Source organism: Tremella mesenterica, assembly GCF_000271645.1.
Source record: "Tremella mesenterica DSM 1558 unplaced genomic scaffold TREMEscaffold_2, whole genome shotgun sequence".
NCBI lineage: Eukaryota > Fungi > Basidiomycota > Tremellomycetes > Tremellales > Tremellaceae > Tremella > Tremella mesenterica.
In genome coordinates this window covers 1,406,513-1,432,476 of record NW_006711226.1, presented here as the reverse complement: position 1 = coordinate 1,432,476, position 25,964 = coordinate 1,406,513, and the positions used below count along the sequence as shown (strand labels likewise).

General features: G+C 48.5%; 11 protein-coding genes across 11 annotated transcripts; 4 read left to right on the top strand and 7 right to left on the bottom strand.

Annotated features, from left to right (window-relative positions):
- Positions 1–91: 91 nt before the first annotated feature.
- Positions 92–796, bottom strand: TREMEDRAFT_60314 (uncharacterized protein; the record flags this gene model as incomplete). The annotated part of the gene is made up of 1 exon (XM_007002720.1): positions 92–796. One exon carries the CDS (start codon positions 794–796, stop codon positions 92–94), a length of 705 nt encoding a protein of 234 aa, XP_007002782.1.
- Positions 797–1,486: 690 nt separating this feature from the next.
- Positions 1,487–2,256, bottom strand: TREMEDRAFT_60313 (uncharacterized protein; the record flags this gene model as incomplete). The annotated part of the gene is made up of 2 exons (XM_007002719.1): positions 1,487–1,803; positions 1,911–2,256. 2 exons carry the CDS (start codon positions 2,254–2,256, stop codon positions 1,487–1,489), a joined length of 663 nt encoding a protein of 220 aa, XP_007002781.1.
- A 697-nt stretch (positions 2,257–2,953) lies between these two features.
- Positions 2,954–4,593, bottom strand: TREMEDRAFT_60312 (uncharacterized protein; the record flags this gene model as incomplete). The annotated part of the gene is made up of 4 exons (XM_007002718.1): positions 2,954–3,040; positions 3,163–3,471; positions 3,900–4,210; positions 4,275–4,593. The coding sequence occupies 4 exons, from the start codon at positions 4,591–4,593 to the stop codon at positions 2,954–2,956; spliced, it is 1,026 nt and encodes a 341-aa protein (XP_007002780.1).
- Positions 4,594–5,504: 911 nt separating this feature from the next.
- TREMEDRAFT_27804 (uncharacterized protein) lies at positions 5,505–7,187 on the top strand (the record flags this gene model as incomplete). Its single annotated transcript, XM_007002332.1, has 4 exons — positions 5,505–5,700; positions 5,914–6,506; positions 6,570–7,026; positions 7,072–7,187. The coding sequence occupies 4 exons, from the start codon at positions 5,505–5,507 to the stop codon at positions 7,185–7,187; spliced, it is 1,362 nt and encodes a 453-aa protein (XP_007002394.1).
- Positions 7,188–7,373: 186 nt separating this feature from the next.
- TREMEDRAFT_42784 (uncharacterized protein) lies at positions 7,374–9,468 on the bottom strand (the record flags this gene model as incomplete). The annotated part of the gene is given in 7 exon segments (XM_007002489.1): positions 7,374–7,816; positions 7,968–8,185; positions 8,387–8,504; positions 8,517–8,601; positions 8,860–9,008; positions 9,085–9,231; positions 9,304–9,468. 7 exon segments carry the CDS (start codon positions 9,466–9,468, stop codon positions 7,472–7,474), a joined length of 1,227 nt encoding a protein of 408 aa, XP_007002551.1. The 3' UTR covers positions 7,374–7,471.
- Positions 9,469–9,701: 233 nt separating this feature from the next.
- On the bottom strand, positions 9,702–11,855 carry TREMEDRAFT_60309 (uncharacterized protein; the record flags this gene model as incomplete). Its single annotated transcript, XM_007002717.1, has 6 exons — positions 9,702–10,607; positions 10,678–10,736; positions 10,790–10,999; positions 11,041–11,402; positions 11,596–11,764; positions 11,813–11,855. 6 exons carry the CDS (start codon positions 11,853–11,855, stop codon positions 9,702–9,704), a joined length of 1,749 nt encoding a protein of 582 aa, XP_007002779.1.
- A 560-nt stretch (positions 11,856–12,415) lies between these two features.
- Positions 12,416–15,435, bottom strand: TREMEDRAFT_60308 (uncharacterized protein; the record flags this gene model as incomplete). Its single annotated transcript, XM_007002716.1, has 2 exons — positions 12,416–14,906; positions 14,954–15,435. 2 exons carry the CDS (start codon positions 15,433–15,435, stop codon positions 12,416–12,418), a joined length of 2,973 nt encoding a protein of 990 aa, XP_007002778.1.
- A 555-nt stretch (positions 15,436–15,990) lies between these two features.
- Positions 15,991–17,040, top strand: TREMEDRAFT_73283 (uncharacterized protein). Its single transcript, XM_007003061.1, has 4 exons — positions 15,991–16,264; positions 16,325–16,368; positions 16,435–16,543; positions 16,631–17,040. Exons 1-4 carry the CDS (start codon positions 16,166–16,168, stop codon positions 16,778–16,780), a joined length of 402 nt encoding a protein of 133 aa, XP_007003123.1. The 5' UTR covers positions 15,991–16,165; the 3' UTR covers positions 16,781–17,040.
- Positions 17,041–18,054: 1,014 nt separating this feature from the next.
- Positions 18,055–19,540, top strand: TREMEDRAFT_60306 (uncharacterized protein; the record flags this gene model as incomplete). The annotated part of the gene is made up of 4 exons (XM_007002715.1): positions 18,055–18,862; positions 19,013–19,134; positions 19,179–19,382; positions 19,463–19,540. The coding sequence occupies 4 exons, from the start codon at positions 18,055–18,057 to the stop codon at positions 19,538–19,540; spliced, it is 1,212 nt and encodes a 403-aa protein (XP_007002777.1).
- Positions 19,541–19,733: 193 nt separating this feature from the next.
- TREMEDRAFT_73282 (uncharacterized protein) lies at positions 19,734–21,473 on the bottom strand. Its single transcript, XM_007003060.1, has 6 exons — positions 20,992–21,473; positions 20,611–20,773; positions 20,429–20,526; positions 20,168–20,246; positions 20,049–20,111; positions 19,734–19,999 (listed from the first exon to the last, which is right to left on the bottom strand). Exons 1-6 carry the CDS (start codon positions 21,343–21,345, stop codon positions 19,788–19,790), a joined length of 969 nt encoding a protein of 322 aa, XP_007003122.1. The 5' UTR covers positions 21,346–21,473; the 3' UTR covers positions 19,734–19,787.
- A 1,714-nt stretch (positions 21,474–23,187) lies between these two features.
- TREMEDRAFT_60304 (uncharacterized protein) lies at positions 23,188–25,544 on the top strand (the record flags this gene model as incomplete). The annotated part of the gene is made up of 6 exons (XM_007002714.1): positions 23,188–23,260; positions 23,314–23,526; positions 23,590–23,727; positions 23,817–24,189; positions 24,240–24,241; positions 24,295–25,544. The coding sequence occupies 6 exons, from the start codon at positions 23,188–23,190 to the stop codon at positions 25,542–25,544; spliced, it is 2,049 nt and encodes a 682-aa protein (XP_007002776.1).
- Positions 25,545–25,964: the final 420 nt, after the last annotated feature.

The following is a 25,964-nucleotide window of genomic DNA, read 5'->3' as shown; positions in this document are numbered from 1 at the left end:
GATTCCTTATGCCTCCTGATTGCAAGCCGGGGCAGGCTAAAAAGTGCCGTAGCTGTGCAAGATAGAACAACTGACTTTCTTCTGACCAAGACTAGGCTTTAGTACGTTCAACAGAGTGTTTTCCAATACTATGGACGTCTTCAAGTAGCGTTGCAGGGTCTGTCCCCAGTGGTACCTCCTCTGACAAGTTGCCGGACTCTTCCCAATCACGGGTGCAGCTGAACAACAAAGTCTTTGGAAATTCCCGTGCAAGTTCATACGTCGCATAAGACGGTCTAAATTGCTTTTGGGTGGCAAACAGTTGTGTCTGTTGCCCTTTGCTTGTTTCGACATGTGTCAACAAATCTCCAGGCCGTATGATCTGAAAAGTGTACTTATCCTCTGGCTCTTTCTGGCTCCTCCAAAAGAACATTTTGGCTTGCCAGGAGACTCTGATGTCCGTAGCCGGTTGAGGACCAACGTCCTCCCATCTCAAGTGCCCATTCATGCCTGAACCGTTAACCGTTTCCATGTAACCAGCTCCTAAGTCGCAAGAGATGCCGGCAGGGAATAGTTGCTCTCTCATGACCTTTTTGACATCATCCCGGGTGAAGCAGTGTGCAAGTTCAATAGCTGCAAACCATGGGATGGCCTCTACGGAGAGAATGTTATGACCAGGACCTCCATTTTCAACCGTTCCAATTGTGGCTGCTGCTATACGACTCAGTTGGGAGTCTTCATTATGCCCACGCACTAGTGCCTTGTCCAGATCGCTGGTTGAGAAGGGAACCTGCACGAGTGCCTGTTCTTGGTTCATGATGTGTCTAAAATAATCAATGTGAGGAAGTCTGGCCTGTCCTGACCTGTCTTTTGTAAACTACAGTAGGTGAGAATCTGTCAATTCTCAAATCCTATGCTGTGTATCACCATTGTCCAGGGAAAGAAGCCCTCTGAATGCGGACAAAGGGAAGGTGAGAAAGCTATGATCTAGCCATTGTCTTGAAATTTTCTGAAAAGAGGTCTTCTTCGAGTTCTACTCTCTTTTCCCACGGTTTTGTCAACTTCAGACCTTTCTCTTCCCACGGATGGTGGCGATACTCGGTCGTTTGGAGACGTCGAAGTTACGATGATCCGGAGCATCATGTCGACAACCCGGTCGTCCGATCGTCAAGGACGCACGGATTTGGCCGGTTGGTGCCATTCACGAATGGTTGTAATCGATGGAACTGATGGTCGCGAGGTGTAATTGGATTTCGGATCTGTCAACTCGACTAGTGGAAAGAATGACGATCTTACAAGGATGGTACTCCTTCTGCAATTTGTACACGAATCAATCAGTAGGATGTGGGTAGTCAAAGATAGGCGCTTAGCCGGATTCCCTCACAGATCACCGGAGGTCTTCACCGAGATGACCGTCCAGATACACAACTTGTTTGGTATTACGGCCACCCAGGTGATACATCATGCATTTCATACCTGCTTGTACTAATACCTCAAGCTATGCTAGTCACCAGTGGGTGTCACCCAAACGGGTGAACGGCAACTTTTGCTCCCTGTTATCTGCCAGAATGGTTGGTAGTCGCATCCAGTACTCTCCTTGAGGCGTGACTAGTGTCAAGCCTACAGTCACATTCCCCCGATGCACACTTGCACCACGCTGAGCTTCAAAAAGTTTTGTCTTCTCCCCCTTGCTGTTCTCACCGGATAGGGTGATTCTAGGGATCCACTTGTCGGGGCGCAGAACCTCCATCGCCAGGGTGTATTTACCTCTGTCCGATTGCCGTGCTATGGGCTCAGGTAGGAAGTAACGGTACATTTTCCGTCCTTCAGATCAACTTCTATCTTAGTTCTATCTGCCTCCCGTGAGGGCTTGTCAGACCTCTGGATGGAGAGCAACTCCCAAGTCCCTTGGTGGCCCTGATAAACAACACCAACTTGAGTCCCCATCCTCCAGACACCCTCCTCTCTGACTCCTATTTCCTGGACACCTGGTGGATCCCTAGCATCCAAATTTAACCCTTTCCTGAAGATGTTCTCCACTTCAGCAACACCAGCACGTGTTCCAAGTTCAAATGTAACTCCGATCAACCTCCTTGTGTCCTCATCCTGGATCATGGATTCGTACTGCGGTTTTCTCATTCCTGATAGGGCAGTGACCAAGGAGGTTGTCTGCATACTGTTCAAGATGGGGTCGTCTGATTGGGTGGGGAACAGCGTCCGGAGTATGTTCTCAACTGTTAATGGGTGCTCTTCCGATATTGTTTCTCGGTCAGTCATCTTGTATAAGTGGGCAATAGAAGTGTATGATGATGATGGTGGTGGTGATGGTGGTGGTGGTGGTGGTGGTGGAAAACATGTCCTGAGACAATACTACTTATAGCTTGTAAAGGGTTGAGAGTATGTGAATACTGAATAGTAATGCAGTGCCAAACCATTGTCCCAATCATATATGTCATAGGTGAAGCGCGGAAAAAGGAGGGTGGGAAGAGATGGAGATACGTGAAGGCCTGGAGGTCTTCCATATCCGGACTAGTCATAGTGTAGTCGGTTCGGCGATCATGAATCCCTACGACGACTATGATGTACCTGCGACCTGTAACATCAAAATCGGAAAGAGGACTGTACGACAACAGTTACGAGAGGTGTTTCATCGTGTTAGGGTGTTCCATAATCAAGAATGAAACGTCTCTGAGGAGCATCACACGGGTGCATAGTGTTCACTATTCAGATGAATGATTCTCAAACTCAATCCTCCTTTGGCTGGTTTTAGCTTGAACTCCTTTAGCGTCTTTCCTCACCCAGTTGTATTAGGTGGATCAACTGGGTTGTATCCTGGATATTCTCATCAAGGCAAGTTAGTGGAATGTCGTACTTCAGATCGGAGAGAAATGTCATTCGCAAAGTGATCGATGGTCTTCAGCATCGAACACTTTCAAACAACCTAACATTATTATACACGAGTCTGAGTTTATTGTCAGACACATTGCACCTTTGTTCTAGGACATATCCTTGGCTTTGAATCGTTTGTACCGTATGGTTCACCGATGGATCCTTGAAGGATCTAGAAGATGTCCAGTCACATTCTCCAGTGCACCATGAGAAGCTTATCTTGTGTTCTACATGTCCTTCACTGTCATCGGCAGTGGTTTCCCAGCATAAAGTTCCCTTCTCTCCTAAGCTAACATAGATCTTAGACTCTGTCGTCTGGAAGCTAATCCCCTGGGTCGTCGGATCTTCCGGTTCATGCAGCTTGATCAATGACATGCGTTTCAACGTCGTCTTCGCGTCACCGATTGTGAGGCACCTTGACAGTTCCTGAAAGATACTGAAAATCTCAATCCCGTCCTTGGTATTCCATAGAAGGAGTCTCAGTCCTTGCAGAGCCATAGTCAGAGCAAACTCCCGCATGCTGCCTGAGAATTGACTCATATGCCATGGGTTCACCCAACGCTGCACGTGTGCGGCCGTCATCAGCAGTTCTTGATCACCGTCCTGGTTCATAGCCACTGGTTGTGCATCGGTCAAGCAACAGAGATTTGTGAGGCGATGTGATTGTAAGCAGAACATTCCGAGCAGTCTCGAGACCGCTAGCTGAGTTCTACCCTTTGTCTACCGGAGAAGGCAACGAAGCTGAAAGGTTGAAACCGCCACACTCGATGACCGCCACACTCGATGACCGCCACAATCGATGACCGCCACAATCGATGATCGCCACTGATCGGATCATTTTGACCATCATCACTTGCCCCAGATTTGGTACGGTAGCTGAAGCTATGAAGCGCCAAGCGTCAATCATCTCTGCATCTCCACTTCATATACATATAACTACTTGCTCTATATCTGGGTCATGGGTAATGGGCCATGTGCAGTAGTGATGGGCTGACTCATCGCCGCAACCGTCAATCCCCCGGCCGGAACACTCGTGCAACCCGGTCATCCTCAACGACTTCGTCCATATGGGTCAGAGGTATCACGAGCGCCTGCCCAGTGGTGATCCAGCGATCGGTACTTATCCGCCCCTGTCCCTTGAAGAGAGTTATATAATCCAAAAGCAAATGGAAGCGCGGAGGCTGTTCATGAACTTGGTATCGATGACTGCTGAATGTATTCCATAAATCAGTCCTGGGATAAAAAATGGCCCTCCTGTCTGGTCCAGGGTTAAGCAAAAGTTGTTGTTCCCCTTCTCCTCCTACGTCCGGCCGTCGAACCTCTACCGACGTGTACCTATCATCTACAAGTAGCATGCCGGTATCTGTCACTGTCACGTCGCTGATTACAAGCCACTAGCCACTCACACTGCCCTGGGGGATAATTGCCAATGACCTCAAAAGGGACTGTCACTCTGGTATGCACACTCCTCTTTGAGTCCTCCAGGTCCCGAGTGGTCATCTTCATTCTGAGGACGTCTTGACCTTTCGACCACATTCTAATCTCAGAGCCATTTGAATAGATGCCAGTGCCCGATCCAAACTCCAATGGATGGAAGGACCATCCCTTACTTAGCAATAGAATCAGGGCTGCTCCCTTGGTAGTTTGGGTGCTGAGTTCTTCTGCCAGCTCAAAGCGTGCAAGTGTTGACGCACTCACGCCGAGAACCCGCAGGATGGACGTCATTGACTGGGTGGCCTTGTAAGTGAATTGATGACCCACGTCCACAAGGTCGCCGACCATGAAGGATCTGGTATCAGAGGTGCTATGGTAACGCCGCACCCGACGGACGGTTCTGTTGATTGAGTGAGTTGGCTGTTGGTTCATGAATAATGTTAAGTATAAGTACGGCTTGGAAGCAATGATGGGACATACGGGGCAGACAGGGTATATGTATCTTTCCTGGTGTGGGAATCCTATTCTGCACTGCATCTCCCAACTGCCACCTGGGTGATCAAGAAGGGTGGTAGGAAAACTCAGACGTTGTGTTCTAGGCTCGAGGAAGACGCCTGTGAGAAACTATACTGCATGTTGCTGAATTTCCCATCAGAAGACTTTCCTCCCTTCCCATGCAGACGTTGACCAGTCAGAAGACTTGAGGGCTTAACTATCCACTTGGTCAGCACGCGGACCGATGGAGAACCGTCTCGTTGTATATATTTACGTCGGAGGGATGACATGTCAAGGGAGAAAGAGAAGAATGACGTAGCATCAATCGCAAGAACGACTTTCGACTCCACCTTCTTCGTATCATCAACCACCATAACACCATACGCTCTCTTCTCACGATATTGAACTTTCGTCATTCCCGCTCCATTCTCTTCCTACTCCTTACGCTCGCCCTCATCCTGTCCTTCCTACTCGGTAAGCGTGTCCAAGTGAGGTCTCTTTCCCTCCCATATCCCCTCTTCAAGTTCGGTTCGCAACCTCCTCCCCCTGTCATATCTGTATATGGTCATCTCACCGTCTCCACTGGAAGAGTTTTTGCCACTCCAGCCTCGACTTCTACAGGTCCACTACAGACTGCAGCGTTCGCAGACCCCTCTCGAAACACTTCTCCCCCTCTCGGTACCTCACATTCGAGCATGGGGACGAACATGAACAATCCAAAGAGACCTGTGGCTATTCAGTCCGGCGGGAATGGAGTTACCGGTACTCCTGGGGACGATTCGACTGTCGAGGATGATTCGACCCTGGAGAAGTTTCTCTCGAAGCAGAGGAGAGAGTTTCTGAAAGATCTAGACGATGGGAAGGGAGATCAATGGCAGGTTGTCATGGGTAACGAAGCTGGTGGTGGGTCTTGCTCTCTTTTCCTCTACGTTTCCCTTCACTCAGTGAGACTCGTCTTCGTTCTACTTCTTTGGTATCTCTCTCTGCTCGTCATCACTCTTCACATATGATCGCAAACTCTTCTCTGTGTTGAATCATCTGTTCCACTACACATCTCGATGATCTCCTCCATCCGCCTCCGGTAGTGTCATCACATAATGTCCTCGCTAAGCCCAGACCTCGACTCTCTAGCTTCCTCAATTTCCTACGCCTACCTCTCGTCCACTTTTTTCTCTCGTTCCACTATCCCTCTTGTCCTGACCGCACCTGAACACATGTCTCTTCGTCTCGAAAACCTCCACGCTCTACAGCTCGCCTCCCTTTCCCCTTCTGTTCTCCTACACTCATCCCAACTCCCTTGCCCTCCTGCCGACCTAACCGCAAGAGGGGTCCACTTCGTTCTAGTGGATCATAACTCACTCTTACCTCAATTTGGACCTGGTGCAGTGGATGTGATCATTGACCACCACGTGGATGAGGGCAACCACCCGAGCGCGCAACGACTCATCACTACCACGGGCAGTTGTTCAAGTCTCGTGATCAAATATTTCCGCCGGCCATGGCAAGATCACATCTCGATTTCAGATGACAAGGGTCAGGACGCAAAATTGGTGGACACGGGAGTAGCTACTTTGTTACTTGCTGCCATGGTGATTGATACGAGTGGTCTACGACCCGGGGGTAAAGCCACTCGGATCGATAATGAATCAGCGGCTTTTCTCTACCCACTTACTTCCCTGTCCGCACCATCACCTTTTGGCTCTCATCCTGTCACTCAAACTTTGGCCGGAATCGCCACTAGTTCGACTGGTCCTTCCGATATCACCCCGGAGAATATCGGTACCAACCCTCCAATTCCACTGACGAAGTTGACTAACGATCTCACCCAAGCCAAATTCAATGTGTCACATCTGTCCACCCCCGAACTCCTGTTGAGGGATTATAAGGAATACGTTCTTCCCACGTCCGCAAAAACGTATCCCACTCTTCGTCTAGGTCTTTCGACTGTACCTCTGGGTCTGGAGACCTGGCTCGATCGGGACACTCACGGTTGGAAACCTTTTCTCCTTGCTGTAGATGATTACATGGAAGAGAAACAACTCAACATCTTGGGGATACTCACCACGTTCAGAGACGATAAAGATAAGTCTAGACGAGAGATTTTATTGATCGTTGGGCCCGGAAAGGGTTTACCAGAGAGGGAGGAACAAAAAGTGATAGTGGAACTCGCGAAGGGGATGGAGGAGAGTGGTGAGGTATTAGATCTTGGTGCTTGGGGTAGTAAAAAAGGTTCAAAAGGGACACTAGGGACCCACCAGGGGGTATACGATCAAGGAGTGAAGGACTTTTTGGAGAAGGGAGACGGAAGAGTAGGGAGGGTTTGGCAACAGAGAAATACGAAATCAACCAGGAAACAGGTCGCGCCGATCTTAGTGAGTGCTCATACTTGACATTGGCGTACGGTATCACCCTTGGCCATGGCTCACTCGAGTATCCCCGTCGCGTTGAATGTCGTCTACAGCTTGTACACTTGAAACATTGCTAATTCCAGCGCGACCTCATAAAAGACCTGCAATGAAAATTGTCTCCTACCATCATCTGAGTTTTGGACAAATGTGACCCAATTAGACTACCGGGAATTGAAATGTCGGAAATGCACACATATCCAGAACCATGTTACAAGCATTGATCATCTACACAGGATCAAACCGCCAGATATCTACTTTGTATACTTCTACTGGTTACTAGTACACTCCGTCCCATGTCCCCCGACCCAGACCCAGTCTGCCCTCTGACACTCCCGTGAGCAATACCTCGCCCAACCGCATTTACAACCTACGACCGGATTCCATAATCTCGGGTTTAAACACCATCTACAAACCTCCTTTCCGCCCCAATGACCTTTCCCAACCTCGGACAGATTGAGTTCCGGTCGGTTGAGACGATACCACTCCGCTCGAGAGATAGAATGGACCAATTGATGTTTTCCATATGGATTCTCTGTGGTTTCTTTTATGAGGTGCATCCCGATAGCCAGACAAAGTCTGATAGATGCTTCGTTACCTACCATTGGGTCGGACTGAAGTCAGCTTGGATCTCAATAGTAGAAGTATCTAGTACAAAATGGGACGGTCAACCGTGCTAAAAATTGACTCGTTTAGTCACTAAGGATGAAACAAGTTGTGTCTCACAATCGTGAGGAATGGAATGGAAAAAATGAAGAGACATACCAAAACACTCTCACAACCCACTTCTTCCATGGCGAATCGAACTACTTCTCGGAATGCCTCCCTCATCAAACCCTGTCCCCAGAGTTGAGGATGGATTTCATAAAACAAGGTTCCTGTCAATCCTGCTTCGTCACATTGTTGAAACGTGGGATGTAAAGCGGGTTGACCGGGAATTGGGAAAAGATTTCCATGTAGATCCAAACGAAGAGCTATATTTCCTGCTTCGTCAATATCTCTTATCATCCAACGGCTTTTTAGACCATTAATTCCCCTCTTTCAGTTACTTCAGTTCAAGTCATAGGTCAGAATGACATGCGGAAAGAAAGCGGAAATGTTGATATTGAAGAGTTTCCGAGATCTGAGACAAGTTTGAGATTGAGAGAACTGATAAGAGGAGAAATAGGGAAGACAAGACTCACCTAAATAACCTTTCGCATCTGAAATCCGATTGGAAGCTTTGAGTTGATCACCTGAACTCAAAGTGATTTCATCGGGATTACGAGCTGTGATGGCGAATATGTATTCTTCTCTGTATCCCTCTCAGATGACCTTTGAGTAATTCGAGGGAATGGATGAACGAATGTAACGAGTTTGAAAGGCTGGTTGAATGAGTCCCAATGTGGGAGCTCCGTATCTGCAATCAGCAATCCTTTCCCCCTCAGCTCTGATCCACTTCTGTGGACTAAAAACCCAATTCCGAAGTACCACTTCATCGATCCAATCCCGTATGAATTAGCTTTGCTCTTCATATACCACATTGTCAGTTTCGAAGTGAGAGGTACAATGACGTGGAGAACAAGACCCTTGGGAGGAAGGATCGAGTTGATATAGAGTTTATCCCCGGCTCCGAGGAGGAAATTCTCGATCCTCGACGAGACGAAGATCTACTCACAGTTGCGTTTTCTGTACAATAGGCTCAGTCTTGATTTTCCTTATTCCCGTCAAATCCCCTCTTTGCACCTGACGTAACTTCAATCGTGGTGTTTCCAACTCCACATTCTTACATCCAGGAGTTAAGAAAGTATCTAAAATCGATCTACTCTGTTACATAAGCATTTCCTTCCTTTGCCTTCCATTCCCACTCTATAGACGGAGGCGGAGGAATTGGAAAGCTTACAGTCTCATCTAACAGTCCAAACGCAGGGAGAGTCAATTTCCTTCGATTGTTCTTTAACAAAACAGTCCATTTCGCTGTCTCTTGCGGAGTTTCGGGAGGAGGTGTAGGTTCAACGGGAGGAATTTCACTCAAGGGAGGAATTTTGTTCTTCCCATCAGTCTCTTTTGTCCATTCATCATTTAGACCGTTGAAGAAGTATGTAGAGGAGGGATAACTTACGGCAGGTTTTTTATTTTTGGGTTTCTTCTTCTTTTTCTTCTTCTTCGTTCCTACTTTTATTTGATCTGCCTCAGGAGCTTCGTCGGAGCTACCGTCGAGATGGACTTGTGCGAGTTTAGCGGTGACGTCTTCCTCACCTTCAGATGTAAGAGCGACTGCAGCCATGAGGGAAGAACTTTTTTTGTAGTTGGTGTTATCTTCTTTCTACCACTCGACTGTCGAACAAGACCAGCATTGAACCAAAGTATGAAAGAGTGAGCAGTACAAAGTAGAAAAACAAAGGAAGTCAATGACTTTTTCCTTGAACGATGGACCGGAGTCGTGCCTGAACCACAAGTGAAAAAAGGAATTGAGTTTAAAACATGTTTGAGATAATACATTCATACATTCCCACAACCTCATCTGAAATTTGGTATTATATCAGGATAACCATACTCTCCCATAGGTGTCTGAGCCATCACAGGTGCCGGTCCTTGTCTTTGGTTCTCTCTCACACCTACAACAGGTCTCACTCCCATAGGACCTTTAAAACTTGGTTGAGGAGGCGGAACTCCTCCTCCTCCAGCATAATTCGAACTCGAAGCAATCGGTATCGCTGGGACTGGTGGAGGAACCGGTTCAGATTTTCCTAACCAAGGAAGTAAAGCCGCAGTCGCTGGAGTAGGTTGTGCCAATTCGGAGAAGGTATCGCTCGTAGGACGAGTTCCAGCATAAGCCAAAGATGTTCTTCTAGGTTCGGTGGAAACGAAAGAATGAGCTCTTTCTGGTTGTCGTGGGAATGACTGTGGTTGTGGTGCAGGACGAGGATCTTCAAAAGGTGATGATTCCAAATACGATTGAGAAGTTACAAGAGAACGAGATGGATCATTTTGTGTTGAATCGTAATATTCTGATAATGAAGGGTATGTCGTTCTTTCTCCCCCAAATCCAGAATAATGGGTTTGATCCTCATGATGATATTCTTCTTCATAAGGGTTTATCATTCCTTCGTCTAAGTGCTGATGTTGTTGATAGTCATATACCGGGTCAAAACCAGTCGTAGTGGGTGGTCCGATTTCATGTTGATCGTCATATGGGTCGGCATACCAATCTCCATCGTCGAAAGGATTTCCATTAGATCTTCTACGACCTGAACGACTTGGTCGATCATTACGCTTTTGACGTCTTCTTTTACCAGAACGGGATTCTGAAGAACCACGTCTCTCATGAGACATCTTCTCTGTAAATTGTATGGGTTGACCATCGGCGTCAAAGTGATCATCGTTCAATTCCTCGCCTAGAGCATCTCGGTCACGTTTCTTTTTCTGATTCTCAACTTTCATTCTAATTGACGAACGAGATGCAGTGGAAAGTCATTGTTGAAATCTGACTTACCCAGTTGTACCATGATAAATAACAAATAACCAAGAATCCTAAAACACCAAGTACGATACCTGACTGATAAGCAACCTTATTTCTTTCAAGCTTTGAAACGAGAATAACTCACCGACAATAGCGATCGAGCTCAATTTCGACCCTCCCGTCTTCTCCGTCGACGTTCCACCAGTGTTGATGGCATCTGCGGCAGCTATAGCAGCCACAGCCGCTGATCCAGAATAAGTGACAGAACCAGAGACATAGGTCTTGATTGATGAGGCTGATACATCAACATTGGTCACTGGTGGAACAGTCACAGTCGATGTGGAAGTGATAGCATCTAACATCAGTCCGACTCTCACTACCTACTAGAGAACTCACTCGGGACTTTTGACATGGAACTACTGGTGTGACTTGATGAAGTAGGACGTGACGAGCTAGATCCGGAAGAACTAGAAGAGCGAAGTAAAGCCGCTTGGGTAGTGAATGACTGAGTGGTATGAGTTGATTGAGTGGAAGAAGAGACAATGAGGTCATTATGAAATGTCCTGCTGAGAGGTACCGAAGAGACTATTGAACTAGGGGAGGAAGAGAAAGCAGAGGCGTTGATAACTGAAGGTTGAGCAAGTTGAGATGAACTTGAAGTTAAAGAAGACATGGAGCTGGGGGTTAAAGATGAGATTGAGGATGATGGTGCAGGTTTGGGGTTTGCACCTCCTACAACCGAAGTAGCTGGTTTTGACCTTTCATGTCAGCATCGTTTCGATCTACTCTTTCATTCTGGTAGATTTCCTCGCCTTCTTTTTCCATTCTCATCCAGCTCGATTCCTACTCTGATACCACTTCATCTCACGTCCTCGTTTCTTTAATCTCTTAAGTCAATCACTTCTGACACCGGTGCCTTTTTGGGTTTATGAAAGAAGAAAGGCCACTCACGTTCCACCCGCCGACACCGAAGAGGAAGAAGCAGGTACAAGGATTGTCGAAGATACCAGCTCCTTGGATAATTCAAACCCGCCGATTCCATCTCCTACCGTCACTGTGGAGGTGTATACGACAGTCTCAATAGTCCCTCCATCCGGTAATTGCGTACTGGAAGAAGGTACTATAACATTAGTTTCGCAGAATAACACCGTGGTGGATAGAGACTCACAGATAGAAGAGTTATTGAATACTTGAGGAAGTACGTCTGCCATCTTGAACCAGAGATTCGCAGATTATCTCGTCTATTCTTCCCACTATCCCACCAGGGGTTGACTCTTGACACTCTCAATCGATGAAAGCTGTCCGACTGATATCAGCTCTCCCACCAGGGGAATATATGTGTCACTGAGGAATGTTCGTTATGCGGATATCAGTGGAATGGTGTCAAAGATGTCAGCACAGGATTAAGTGAGAAATCAACCTAATAATACGGTGAGTTGGAGAAGATGAGATGACCTGCCAATCCCGTTATTTTGAAAGTGGAAGGACAACCTTTGTGGAGAGGTTTCTGTTACGCGTCGCAGGACGGACTCGGGAGGAAAGACATAAAGGAGGGTGGTTTGAGTCTTATTCAATGACTTTTTGTCTCCAGCGAGAGATCCCATACATCTGACAACTCCACTCTCACCCTATCGGTTAGAAACAGAGATGAACCGATCGTGAGACGGTTGGAAGGGGAGATACTGTCAACCACGTCGCGTCAGTAATGTAGGGTATAGTAAACTGACATTCCAAATTGAACGTACGTCGCTATGTCATAAAAATATCCACATTACCACTGTCCATTATTCCTACCCATGATCCGGTCATGGTGTCTTTTCGCATCTTGGTTTGTTCTAATCACAGTCCTACCCTCTCGTCTCTTCCTCCGTGCACTTGAACGTGGTAAGGCGTTGGCGGCATTTTCAACCGCTGCCGCTACAGCTGTAGGGAATTCCATAGTACTTGTGTTACTCGCTGAACTTGTGGGCAACACAGCCTCTAAATTTTGCCCATTTGACGGAGTAGGAGTTACAGTGACCGTTTGAGTGACCGTAACATTCTCATCGTCGCAATCGTCCCCGTCATCACCTCCAGTAACAGCCGCATTCACAATAGCTTTGGGACCATCTCCGTCGTCGTCGTCGGTATCACAATCGTCATCTGTATCACCGGAATCATCGGTAGTGTCCATGTCGCACTCATCGTCACTCGAGAGCAATACGGTGGAATTGGTCGAGATACTGTCGTCACAATCATCGTCGTCCGCCAAAAGCACAGTCGTACCTGTCGAGGTCGAATTGGTTGTGATAGAGTCGTCACAGTCACCATCATCTGTTCCATCGTCCAAGTCATCCTCACAATCATCCCCATCGGTTGTCGTACCGCTCGCAGCAAGGACCGTAGTGTTCATATGCGTAAGATCGGTATCGTCATCGCATGTGTCGTCAGATGAGTCGACGACCGGATCTGTTATGTCATCACAATCGTCGTTACTTTGAGCGAAGTTTGCGACGGCCAGGAGTCCGTCGGGTGTTGGTGTAGCGTCTGAGAAGGAACTGGATATGGTCGAACTCGATTCCATTGACACGGTCTCAGTTTTATTCTTCCCCTGCCCCCCGTTTCCTGAATCGCCATCCCCACCTTCTGCCTGATCCCCAGATTCCTCGCCCCAATCATGAGAAGTTGAATTTGATTTAGCTTTCTCCATGAAGCCTTTGTGATGCTTGTGATGAGTCCAATTGCCTTCAACCCCCATTTCCCCGTTGTCACCGTCCCCGATTGTTCCGTTTTGACCAAATAACCAGCCAAAGAAATCTTCAAGGGGATCGTTTTCTGCATCTGCCTTGTTGTCCTTGCCAGCGGTGGAATTGGTCCCATAATCGGAATCGTCGTTGTCGCCTGTCGAGTTGACAGCCAGTATGGTGCCACTACCTGGAATTCCTCCATCATCGTCATCGCCCTTTCCATTTCCGTCGTCTTTACCATCATCCTTGCCGTCGTCTTTACCGTCATCCTTGCCGTCGTCTTTACCGTCATCCTTGCCGTCGTCTTTGCCATCATTCTTGCCGTCGTCTTTGCCGTCGTCCTTATCATCACCATCGCCATCACCATCGCCGTTATCATTACCGTTTCCACCGTCCCCACCATCTCCATCCCCATCACCGTCATCTCCGCCATCGTTGCCTCCATTACCCCCGCCATTACCATCTCCTTTGCCCCCACTAGAATCAGGTGTAGGCGTAGCGACCAGATTATTTGCCCCATTCCCAACCGGGGAGAACTGGCCGATCGTACTGCTGCCAATGGTGAAAGTAGGTTGACTCTTACTTCCACCAGAGGCAGGTGCCGCGGTGGATTGACTGGAAGATGAAGACGAAGTGTGACTGTCACCTGCTTGGGTGGGTTCGGAAAACACTGGCGCGCCCAGAGAGGGTGTAGGGGCCGATGATATTTGGCTACTTGTGACACTGGTACTAGAGCTGCTCGAGCTCAAGGGCGGTGACGAGGGTGTACTCTGCGTTGATTGAGTAGAACGACTCGATGAAATGAACGAAGAGGATGAGGAGGAAGGGGGGAAACTGGACGTGGAGCTGACTTGCACGTCGATGACCGACGGTGCCGAAGCAGAGGAAGTGCTTTGAGAGGAAGGAAGGACGAAAGTACCAATGGAGGATATACTGGAGGTGCTGCTACTCGTAACACTTGAAGTGGTGCTGCTCGTACTGCTCGAAGTGGTAAATGTGCTACTAGAAGTTTGCACCACCTGAGAACTCTTGCCACTGGATGGTAACTGGACATTGATCACCGAGGGCGGTTGAGACGAGGAAGAACTAGCCACCTGCGTTTCCGTCTCGGTTTCGGTTTTCGTCACGGTCGGAGGAGCTGAAGAGGTCATCGAAGAGGTGGAGGACGAGGTGGAGGGAGGGACCTCCACAGCGATAACAGAGTGAGAAGAGGACGGAGGAGGGGCTGGTTTGGAGGAAGAAGGTGGAGGAGCGACCACGGTGCTGGTTGACGTATGTGTCTCCACTACGACCACCACGCTGGTGCTTGGTACGACGACAGCTTTGGGAGTGGTCGATGAGGTAGGAGGTGGAGCGGGTGGTGGCGCGGAAGATTTGGGTGGAGCAGGTGATGGTGCAGCAGGTGCTGGCGCGCCTCCGCCTGTTGCTGTCGACCCTGCAGTTATCGGAAGCGATTGCCCCCATGTCGCATCGCCTCTAGCATGCGAGTAGGGATCAGGAAGGACCAATCCTGCAGGCAGGAGTGCACCCGCTCCACTACCTTCATCAGCTTGACAACTCTCTCGGACAACGGGGCAACTGACCAAGTGATGGGTGCGAAAGAAGTCGGATCCAGGAGATAACCATTAGCAGTGTTGTCGTACACTTGATTGACTCCGTTGTCCCATTTGAGCGATCTCCCAAGAAGATACTCGACCTGCATCTGCGTGAGACTGATGACGCAACCCGGCGAAACTCCCCCTGTCGTCTGTGTCAATTGAGCGTAGATAGCCATACTTGACGCTGCCCCTTCTGCGGCTGTCGAAAAGGGCCAAGTGACAGTCTCACCCGACGCTGGCGTGGAAGGGATAGAAGCAGATGATGGACAGACAGGGACCATAGACGTTATAGCTTCTGGAGAAGCTCCATCGTTGATTTGAGCCATGATCATACAGCCGGATTTCGGGGAAGAAGTGTCGGTAGCGGTGATGATCCATGTTCCCGTTGATTGTGCTGAGATACGTGGAAGAAAGAGCAATTGAAGAAGTGGGAGAAGGGCAGCCAGCTGCCGGCCGGCTCCCAGCATGATTGAAAGGTTTAAATATCAATGTCAAAAGAGTGTCGGTTGCGGTTATCCCGCGAAAAGTCAGATGGAAATCATAAATGAAGTGAAAGAAAAGCCTGGAACCCCCAACAAATCTCTAGAGGGACGAGAGAAAGTAGAACGGATCTCCAAAGAGGCAGTGTAGTATAGTAGACTTGACCCCTGAACCAGGTCACAATGGCCGGAGCTTTAATCATGGTCAATCCACCATTTGAGCGGAAGTCAGGGGTCAGTATTCAAAGGCTCAAAGGGACTGTCCAAACTCTGGAGATCCCTTTGTGAGGGGGAAGATTCAGATGACAGTCCCCACCACACGAGCTCGAGGGAGGGACGGTCTAGACGTTGAAGTAGGGCCATCTGGTAGAAGTTAAGAGTTTAGACATTTATGCAAGTAAGGCCTCGTTGTGCGGAAGAGGGGTTATCTTTTGGTGCACCGTGGGAAAGTTGTACATACAAGCGACCGTGGGAAAGCTCGGGTACTCTGTCGGCATCGGTCCCTGCTAAGCTCCTTCTCTGTCCTCCCCCCCTCCGCTATATCTCTCCCTTCTTCCTCTCACTCTGCACATGTTGACTGGCTCATCACCTCACATCTCTCCCGACTCAGTAACACCAACCCCTCTCTGCGAGTCATCAACCCTCCCCATCAACGAATAGTCCATCGGTCCTCGCTATCATCCGAGGTGGCAACATATCATCCGCGAGATAAGCCAGCATGGGCCGTCAATTCAGAGTATACCTCGCCGGCGAGTCCGTCTTCGTGTGTAAACAATGCGGCAACCATTTGACCGTCAAAGAAGGTATACTATCTAATGTATGTTCTCTCCACTCACATCCTCACTTTCCGATGTCGTCCGATATGCTGACATTGTAGCAATTCACGGGTCAACATGGAAAGGCCATGTTGGTACATCACGCGTAAGCCTCTTCTCTGACACATCTCTTCTCTCGATATCATGCACATCGTCATTCACTGATCTTCAGTGTCAATGTGTATACTGGCGAACCAGATGATCGAGAGATGAGAACAGGAAAGCATACCGTTCGCGATGTCTTTTGCAAGGTATGTCACACGTGTGTCGGGTGGAAATATGTGAGTGATTTGTTCATGTTGTATGCTGCACTTTGTTCTCTCTGCAACACATGGTGTATCCCGCACTTGATCGTCTCTTACACACAGGATTACGCCTTCGAACCCGAACAGAAATACAAAGAAGGTCGATACATCCTTGAGAGAGCTCTGGTCGTCGAAAAGCCTGAAACAGGTCCAGATCGAGGTAAACCGAGAATCGACGAACTGCCGGTACGCGAACTCACCGCGAGGGTATAGTCGTCTCGCGTTCATCGTCTTTGTTGGTGTCTATCACATCCGGTTGTGATACAGGGTTCAAATCGTTCAAAGTCTCCCCGTGTAATCATCTCTCATTTTTTGTAAAACCTCCTTTCAGCCACCGACCTGTATACCTGTATCGATTCCAATCTGCCATTCGGTCACTTTCCGGATCCTGTTGACACCTACCTATCACTTCTGTTTTCTTATCCATTCATACTTTCACTTGTTGTTGATCATGCAGTTGTTTCAGTCTCTGGACTTGGGGGTTCCTTGGATTCTCTCATACTTTCGATCTGTTGGCACTGATCTTGATTTGCTTGCCACCCAAAGCCGTCAAACACAGGACCGACTCTTTAACTCTTTTTTTCGGAAGATACGGCGTGGTGGTGTTGTAACTCCACCCAGGTCATACCTTTCATCTCCGTCATTCTTGAACTTTCCTCCAGTCGTTTTCACCCCTGCCTCTACTTACCAACCTACCTTTGACCACCTCAAACGATCCTTTCACACGAGACATCGGTTCATAACTCGGTTCAAACTCTACTACCCGTGCACATCGTAGCCAACTCTTTCAATTATTTCCTTTCCTTTAACTTCATCGCCCCGTAAGATGAAACTAACTTGCCCCTTAACGTCATCGTCATCCTCTCTACCTTTGGTAGGAGTCCATATAGAACCAAAGTTCATCTTGGTGACCACCTCCTTCCTTTCTCATTCCTCAATCTCCGCCACCCTTTCACTCCCTGCTGATCCCCCCTTGAGGCGGCATGTCTGCCGATCCCCTTGTGACCCATTGTACCATTGTCCTACTCATGACACCCCCAACCCCTTCTCAAGCCTCAATTCTCATATATCAAACTGATCTCATGTTTAGCACGTCCCACGTTCCCGTGCATCAAAGGTATTCCTCTAGTGGTGGCTCCAAAGGTAAGAGAGGAATATTCTCCTTTCTTCTTTCGCTTTTTTTTCACATATCCCATGCCTGAGGAGAAGGGGGGGAACAGGAGATGCGTGGGAACTGATCCGCTGATGAGAGACAGCGGGGGGGTTGAAGGGAGTGGAATAAGAACGCATGTGAAAGAATACGCTCTTGGTTTGAATCGAGATCGTTGTTAAGCTATCTGATCTCTTCTTATTCGCCCATCAACTGAACAAACGTTGAGTCAACTTTCCAACAGTGGGATTCGTTTATCGGAATCAGTACGACCCCTCTTCTACTATCCAGAGTTTCTTTCATCATCGAACAATCAAAGAAGGATACAACAATCGATATGAGCGACCATTCCAATAGTCCAAAGCTTGAGACATTCTCCATGTCACCACAATCACCTCCTCCACCTCTTATACGACTTCCTTCACCAGACATGACCATCAAAATGGAATCTTTACCGCAAATTCAAATTCGACATTCATGGTCTTCTTCACCAAACAGTCATTCCCTTTCTTTCACATCTACATCTAAACGTACTCCCATGTCAATATCTTCAATCTCTCACTCTACTTCTACTTCCATATCTACCATGTCGGCATTATCAACTTCTCCAGCAGTCCAATCGGCTCAAACGTTTATTCCTACTCCTATGGCATATCGTTCACCACCTTCATTACCTAGGATTCAAACTCCAGATCCTCTTTCAGTGACGATACATTTACCTTCTCCTCCTACTCAGAAGAAAACTGATTTTGTACTTTCCACTCCTCCTAAAAGAAGAAAGTCAGAAGGATTATCAGCTTATCCTACTCCTGCAAGGAGCGGTTCTAGGGATGATAGTCAAGGTTATGAAAATACAGAAGGAAAACGAAGAGATTTAGATCCGAGATATTGGTCACCTGCTCCACCACCTGTTTTCAAACATGAGAACGGTCATGTTTCTTATGCTGAAGAGAGGTATGATGGGAATGGAAATGAAGGAGGAAGACCTAGATTAAGTATACATCCATATGCCGCTAGACCGGATATGAGATATTTCTCTGCTGTGGCTCCGAGAGCACCGAATGTTTTCGAACAAGGGAGGGGTTCTTCTCCCGCTTCGGCGATTAGTGGTGGTTTGCCAAACTTCAAAGCACCGAGGAAAAGAGGTGAGTAAGCAGTCAATTTTGTCATCTTCATATTTCTCCCCTTTTCTCCCAATAGTCATCATCCCGAATTATATACCGGGAACATCTTCGTGCAAATGGAAATTACCTAGCAATGATATGAAAGAAGTAGAGAAGAAAGCTTACGGTTAGCTGACGATTCTCAAGTTGCTCTATTACTCGAAGTATTCGAAAGAACTTCATACCCTACCACGGAAGAAAGAGATCATCTCGCTCGTAGATTAGGTATGACATCTCGTAGTGTTCAAATCTGGGTAAGTGTTCTCATACTGTTACTAAATATCCAACTAACATTCAGTTTCAAAACCGTCGAAGAGCCGTCAAAGTGGAATATCAATCCGCTATTCAACGGGCTGAAGCGGACGTAGTACGATCTTCCCCATCGACATATCATGGACGAAGAGGGTTGGCACAACCTTATACACATTTAGAACAAGTCTTTTGGGGTAGGCCACAATCACCTAGAGCTGTACCATCTTATCATCCCCCGATCCCTCATACTGTGGGTGAGACAAGGCGTGAGGTTCATGGAACGAGGTATTGACTTTTATCGAACATTTGTTATACACATACATCTTCTAGATGACTAGATTGAGTGATTTGTCATCAGGGAAGAAGGTAGAAGGAACGAAACGGGTAGTTGTTTTTATAAGAAGTTGAGAAGTAAAATATGGACAATGAAAATAAGTTTTGTTGTACTAGAACACTTTGAATACAGAGATGAAGAATGTACAACGTCTGTCCTTTTTTCTTTCTGAAATCCGATATGAAATGTTTCAAGTGGTTTTGTTCAAGTTCAATCCTTCATTTTGTCCATATGACAATATGGATTGTGATGTAGTGTAAGATATAGGAAGAAATATGATATACATTTATATAGATAGGTAAGGGATAAATATCACGAAGTTTAATCATCCTCTCGTCCACCAGCACTACCCCTACTCCTACTTCGAGAAAGGGATAATCCCTCCGGTCCGACGATAGCAGCGTATTGTCCACGCTTAGGATCGTTTTGTCTTTTCTCAAGCGTTTTCTTAACTTTACGTTCGGGACGAACGACGATGACCGGTACGGGAGAATGAGAAACTGCGTAACGTGATACAGAGCCCATACCAGGAGCTACGAAATCAGCTCGGGGAAATTGTCAAGGATAAAAGTGAAGACTAACCACCTAGAGCCATACCCCATGATTGGAGTCGTGATTTAGCACCTTTTGTACCGACGATCAACGCTGGTCGTCAGTCATTCAGTTGCTGAGGACACCTGGAACTGGGTGAAGGAACTCACAGTCTGGTCGATAGAGTGCAATCATTTTGAGTAACATTTCAGTAACTCTACCAGCTACGAATTCAACCACTACGGATATCTATTTTTGTCAGTTTCTCACCACGGACTGTGTTCAACATGATTTAAGACGTTACTTAGCCGTGGTGGGAGTTGTCGAGGGAGTAGATGAGTAGAAGCACATTCACAGATGGCCGGATAGGGAGGAGATATATCTAGTATTGCTGGCAGAAGGGAAGGAGACGAGAGAATGAAAGTACTAACCCGTCTACCATCTGCTTCATTGTTCTTATCTAGAATAGTCGCCAAAAGAGAATGAGCATCTTCCCTAAACTCTTCCTGAGCTTGAGGATCAGTCCGTTCTGATATAATCAGTCATCGTATCTCTCCTCTCCCTTTCCCCGGCTTTTGTTCGAAAAGAGTAAAAGGAGAGCTTAGACACTCACCTCCCTCATCCAATTCAATCACCCGGATAGCTACCACTTCATCACCGTCTTCTACTAATTCCGACATGAGCCAATCTAGAGCATCTTCACCAGATTCATCAGCCGAGACGGCCACTGCGAACACGCGAGTGTTCCGATGTCTTTTATATCCTTCACTTTTTGCCTTTCTGTCAGTCAAACCGTCTTATGTCACATATTTCCCCCATCTCGTTCCGTAACCCTCAGTCCATATCGCCATCTCTCTGACTTTTCTCATCAGGCATCACACGAGACTACCCCTGGAAGTAGAAGGCCATATCGATCAGATTGGCTGGAGGGTGAAATCTAAAATGACGAATGTTAAGATGTGGAATTGGGGGAGGTATGCCAAAGATTACCCACTTGACAGGTATAAGCGAATAAAGTAGCAGGACCAGCTTCAAAAGCTTCAAATCCGACTTTCCTCCTATACTTTCCCTCTATAGCTCCTTGTCCACTACTCCCACTTCTCGTCCTTGGCAAACCCACTCCTCCAACACTGGGAGTGTGTAAAGAAGAGTGCATCGGAGTATCATTGACGAATTTGATCTTGTCAGGTAAAACAACGCTCACTTTAGAGCTGTGGGAAGACATGAGCGGAGGAGGAGAAGAAGGTTGAACAGGGGTGCTAATCCCACTAGGAAGGGAAAGGGAGGAAGAAGAATCTGGGATGAGTCCGTTGGGTGAAGATTGAGTTTTCCGAAGGGCGGGTCGCATGATGGGTTATGTTGAGTTTCAGTTGGTGAAGTTGAATGATCGAATAGGGTTGCCAAGACGACGACAAAGGTGACAAAATCCTTGGCTTGATGTACTTACTGTATAGTAATTATGTCACTAGGAATTACTATAAGTTACAGGTGTGAGAGTGAAAGAGGTGAAAGGGAAAAAAAGAAGGGAAGATAAAGAAGAGTTTGATCTTTAGCGACCAGCCTTCGTAACTTTCCTAAGTAAGTATACAGTGTACGGGAAGTCCCAGGTCGGATTTTCCCCTCCGGCAACTCCCTTTCCCAACCTCCATTTCTCAAAAGTCACTGATCTTGCACCCCATAGGTCACTGAGAGCTCTGGAAACACCTGGATCCAGTAGAAAAAGTCCCTTGGACCCATTTAGGCCAGTTTTATGCATGTAGCTATCATAGCTGGTTCAAAAACCGACATCAAGTGGTCTTTTTGGCTTGGATGGGAGAGAAATTGAAAGCTTGCAGCTCAAGACCATTTCAATCTATGCATTGGAAACTTGCATGAGATAGAGGAGTATTTCCTGCCTGATCCGCAGAAGAGATCCCCTCCATAAGTGAAGAAATGGTGGAGATAGCAGGAGAAGAAGGAATGGCTGAAGCAATGGGGGGTGTCACGGCCGTCGAACAACTACTTCTTAATAGACCGACGGTCGACGAACCTCGGCTAACTTCACGCTCTGAGTCGATGTCTCACCCAACCAGGAGGGCGCAGACGTCGAAAGGGGTGTAACTACGGCGTACTTCGGCGTAGTTACTCTAACTAGGGTTTTGATCTACTGATGGCGATGTATCTTGATTTATAGCTATCTCTATCTGTCTTTTACTACTGACAACAATCAAGGATCGCTGAAGAACTTCAGCGATCTTCTCAGCTAATATTATCTACTCCTCCTAGACGTTCATCCAACCCTCTCGCGCTTTGACGTACTTCAACGCACTTCGTCCAACTTCCCCGAGCCCTCGGCCATCCTCTTCCTCCTTCGACTAACTCCGCCTAACATCGCCGCACTTCTGCTCCCATTGTCCCTACTTAGCCTAACTCCGTCTAACTTCGCCGTACTTCTGCTCCCATTGTCCCTACCTAGCCTAACTCCGTCTAACTTCGCTGTACTTCTGCTCCCATTGTCCCTACCTAGCCTAACTCCGTCTAACTTCGCCGTACTTGGTCTCAGAAGTCCTGAGTTACGTGTAGAGTAAAGAGGTTAAGACGTGATGGGGGTTTTGATGGTCAAAGGAGGGTCATTGTTGGTGGAATAATCGAGGTGTCACGACGTAGTTCGTGACAGTCGCCCCCTTCTTTAGCCGCGAACGTCCTCGTGAGCGATTACACCTCTGTCGTGTCAAGAGAACTTAGCAGCGTAGTACCCCATTCTCTCCCTCCCCATGACCATCTTTCACCCTTCTGCTCTTTGCGCCGCACTTCGTAGTTGGGCCTCCTTTCACTCCAAAACCCGACAATGAGACTCCCCTAACTTCGTCGAGGTTTGCCGTAAGAAGCCCTGTGTCTTTTGTAGGTGAGACACGCTTCCTGAATGGCAGCCGAACAACACCGTTGTTTGTCGAAGTAACCCTCGCTTATATTGAGATGAGACACTATAGCGTGGGAATTTTGATCGTCCCTGCGATGCCTTTTGTTGATGAAACGCGAAGTTTGCCGCATGTTGACGACGAGGGTTTAGGTTTGATTATACTAAATACTGAGCAGTTCGCCGAGCTTCTCTCTTTTTCCCATCTGCTTTCAAAACTTTCTATCTCTCTTACCTAGAAAACAGATTTGTTACCTTGAATCATCTTTTATTTCTTTAAGTATTTTTAACGTCATGGCCCCTCCTACTCCCACCTCTAACCCTTTCGCCGCCATGAGGAACTTTGGTGGTATGGTGTCGTCTGCTCGTGAGTTATTCCTCGACACTTACCTTACTTCGCCGGACTTGGCTGATGTTCAGTTTCCTTCGGCGACAGATCTCGCCAAGTCTCCTCCCTCGGCCTCGGCACCCTCTCTTTGGGGGAGCCGTCTGGCGATGTCCCGCCTCCTCGCTCCGCTTCTCCTCCCGTCGGTCCTCCCGCTGGTTCTCCCTCTGCTTCTCCTCCTCCTGGTTCTCGCTCTGCTTCCCCTCCTGCCGCCAGCCCTCGCCGCAGGACGCCCGCCTTTCGTCCTGGTGAGTCTCCGTCCTCCTCCGACCAGGAGTCGCTCAGTGGTTCGGAGTCGGACGATCAGTCAGACTTCGAAGGAAAAGGGGGTGATTATAGTGATGAGGATGATAGAATCGTGTCGGAGGGTGAAACCGAGTTAGAGGAACACTCGGATGATGATATGGTGGCGGTTAGTGTAGAGGACAACAACGTAGATAGTCCTGAGCGTGAGTTCTTCGTCCAACCTCTCACACCTTCGCCGAACTTGGCCTTGTTTATCTGTTCTTTAGCTCTCCAAGACATTGCTAACTCGCAGCCGCTCCTGCCCCTCCCCCTGCTCAAATTGTGGGCCAGAAACGACGCCGTTCCCTCTCCTCTTCTTCTTCTTCCTCTTCTTCTTCTTCCTCTTCTTCTTCCTCTTCCGGGGTTCTCCCCCCCCCCAACGCCATCGCCGCTGCCGCCGCTGCTGCCGCCGCCATCGCTCCTGCTGCCGCCGCCGGTCCTGCTCCCGCCGCCGGTCCTGCTCCCGCCGCCCCTGTCGCTGCTCCCCCCCCTTCTCCCAGAGGGGAGCCTTCGCCCAAACGGGTGAAGAGATCACTGCGGGAAGAAGAGTACTTGTGGGAGAAGATGAAGTCCGAGCCTGGTCGTTGGATCGCGGTTGGTGTTGACGAAGCGTGTGATCGTTGCCGGTGAGTCCACCTATTCGTACTACGCCGAAGTTACTCCTGCTAATTAGTAGACGTGAGATTATCACGTATAATCGTCCAAACTGGCCCTGCCGGCCACACAACAAGGCCCTCCGTTGTGCTTCATGCACGTCTGGCCCCTGCTCCTTCTGTCCCGTTTCCTCTGCCCGGGACATCCCGCCCCGTCCCTTCGACGCTTCTCCTCTCCCCCCTCCCCAGACTCCAGCGTCTGTCCCCCGTTCGCGGGTACCGTCTTCGTCTCTCCGTCTCTCCGGTCGGTTCGCCGTACTTCGCCGGACCTCCGCCCGTCGCCTCCGTCGCCGTCGCCCTTCGCTCCTGTGGCCGGCCCATCACGTCTCCCGGCTGTTCCTCCTTCGTCTTCTCGCCGTCCTTCGGCCTCTGCTCCTTCGGCCTCCCGTCCTTCGGCCTCTCGTCCTTCGGCGCCACGTCCGTCCTCTCCAGTGGTAGCTTCTCCTCCGGCTCACAGCACCCGAAGTCGGCGTCCTTCTGTTCCTCCGGCCACTTCGGCGGCCCCTCCCGTCACCCCTCCCTCTGCTTCCCAGAAGACACCGAAGTCTTCTTTAAAGAAATCAAAAGGGAAATCTAAAGAGAAGGAGGTTGCCTTCAATGATGGTGATGTGGAAAATGAAGATACTCAGCGTGCTGGTCCCTCTGCTCCCCGGTTGTCCCTCGTCCACCCTCGTATCTCCCTGGACGTCCGTATTCCTGAGGACGAAAAGGAATTCGCCACTTATCGTTCTCTCGTCCTCGGTCTCACTACTCAGCTTGAGGCCGCCCGAAATGATACATCTCTCCTGCTTGACTTCTCTTCTCGTCAAGCTAACGCTTTAAACAATCTTACTGCGGCGTTAGTAGATGTAGTCAACACTGGGGCTCTGGACGACGAAGCAAGGACAAGGTTAGCGGCCGTCTCTCGCCGAAGCCTTACTGAGATAGCCGATGTTCGCCGAAGACTGTTCGACACCCCCTTCCTAGTCACTCCTATGGCGTATGAGCCACCACCGTCCCTTGACTGGTTAGGTCGCCGTAGTAATTCTCGTGTCCCAGCTTCCGCCCAGACTGCTCTCGACCTCCTCAGTCTTCCCTTCGAGTGTCTACGGACCATACGTTCTCTGTGGAGGACCCCGAGCATGCAAGCTGCTCGAGATGTCCAGGACTTCGGTGACTTCTTTGGGGCTATGAATCGGGCATGGAATGCTTCTCTCTCTACTGCGTTCCCGTCTGAGACTCTCGATCTACCTTCGGTCATCGGTAGCCTCCACACCAATCCCGCGGGACCGAGTAGATCGAAGGAGAAAGGAAAAGGAAAAGGTAAGGGTAAGAGTAAGGACAAGTGAGCGGTACGTAGCTGTAATCCTATGTTGTATGCAGTACGTTCTATCTCCTAGCCCTTCGCAGTCGCCCTTCCTTCGGCTTAGTAGGGTGAAGTTCGTGGAACTTCGCCAATATGTCATCAGCTCCATCGACGTTCTCCACTGGTTCCCATGATACTGAATCGTCTGTTCCTTCGTAACCTAACCACTCTACCAAGTACTCTAACTTTCCTGACCTCTTATTTACTCTAGAGTCCACAATATCCTTTACCTCCCAAGACTCTCCCTCATTGTCTACTTCTACTGGCCCAGGTGGCTCAGCTTGCTGACCAGGAAATATTGGAGGGTGATAAGGACGGAGCAAGGAGACATGGAATACATCATGGATACCTGCCATCGTTCCTGGTAACTCCAATTTACAAGCATGAGAACCTACCTGCCGTA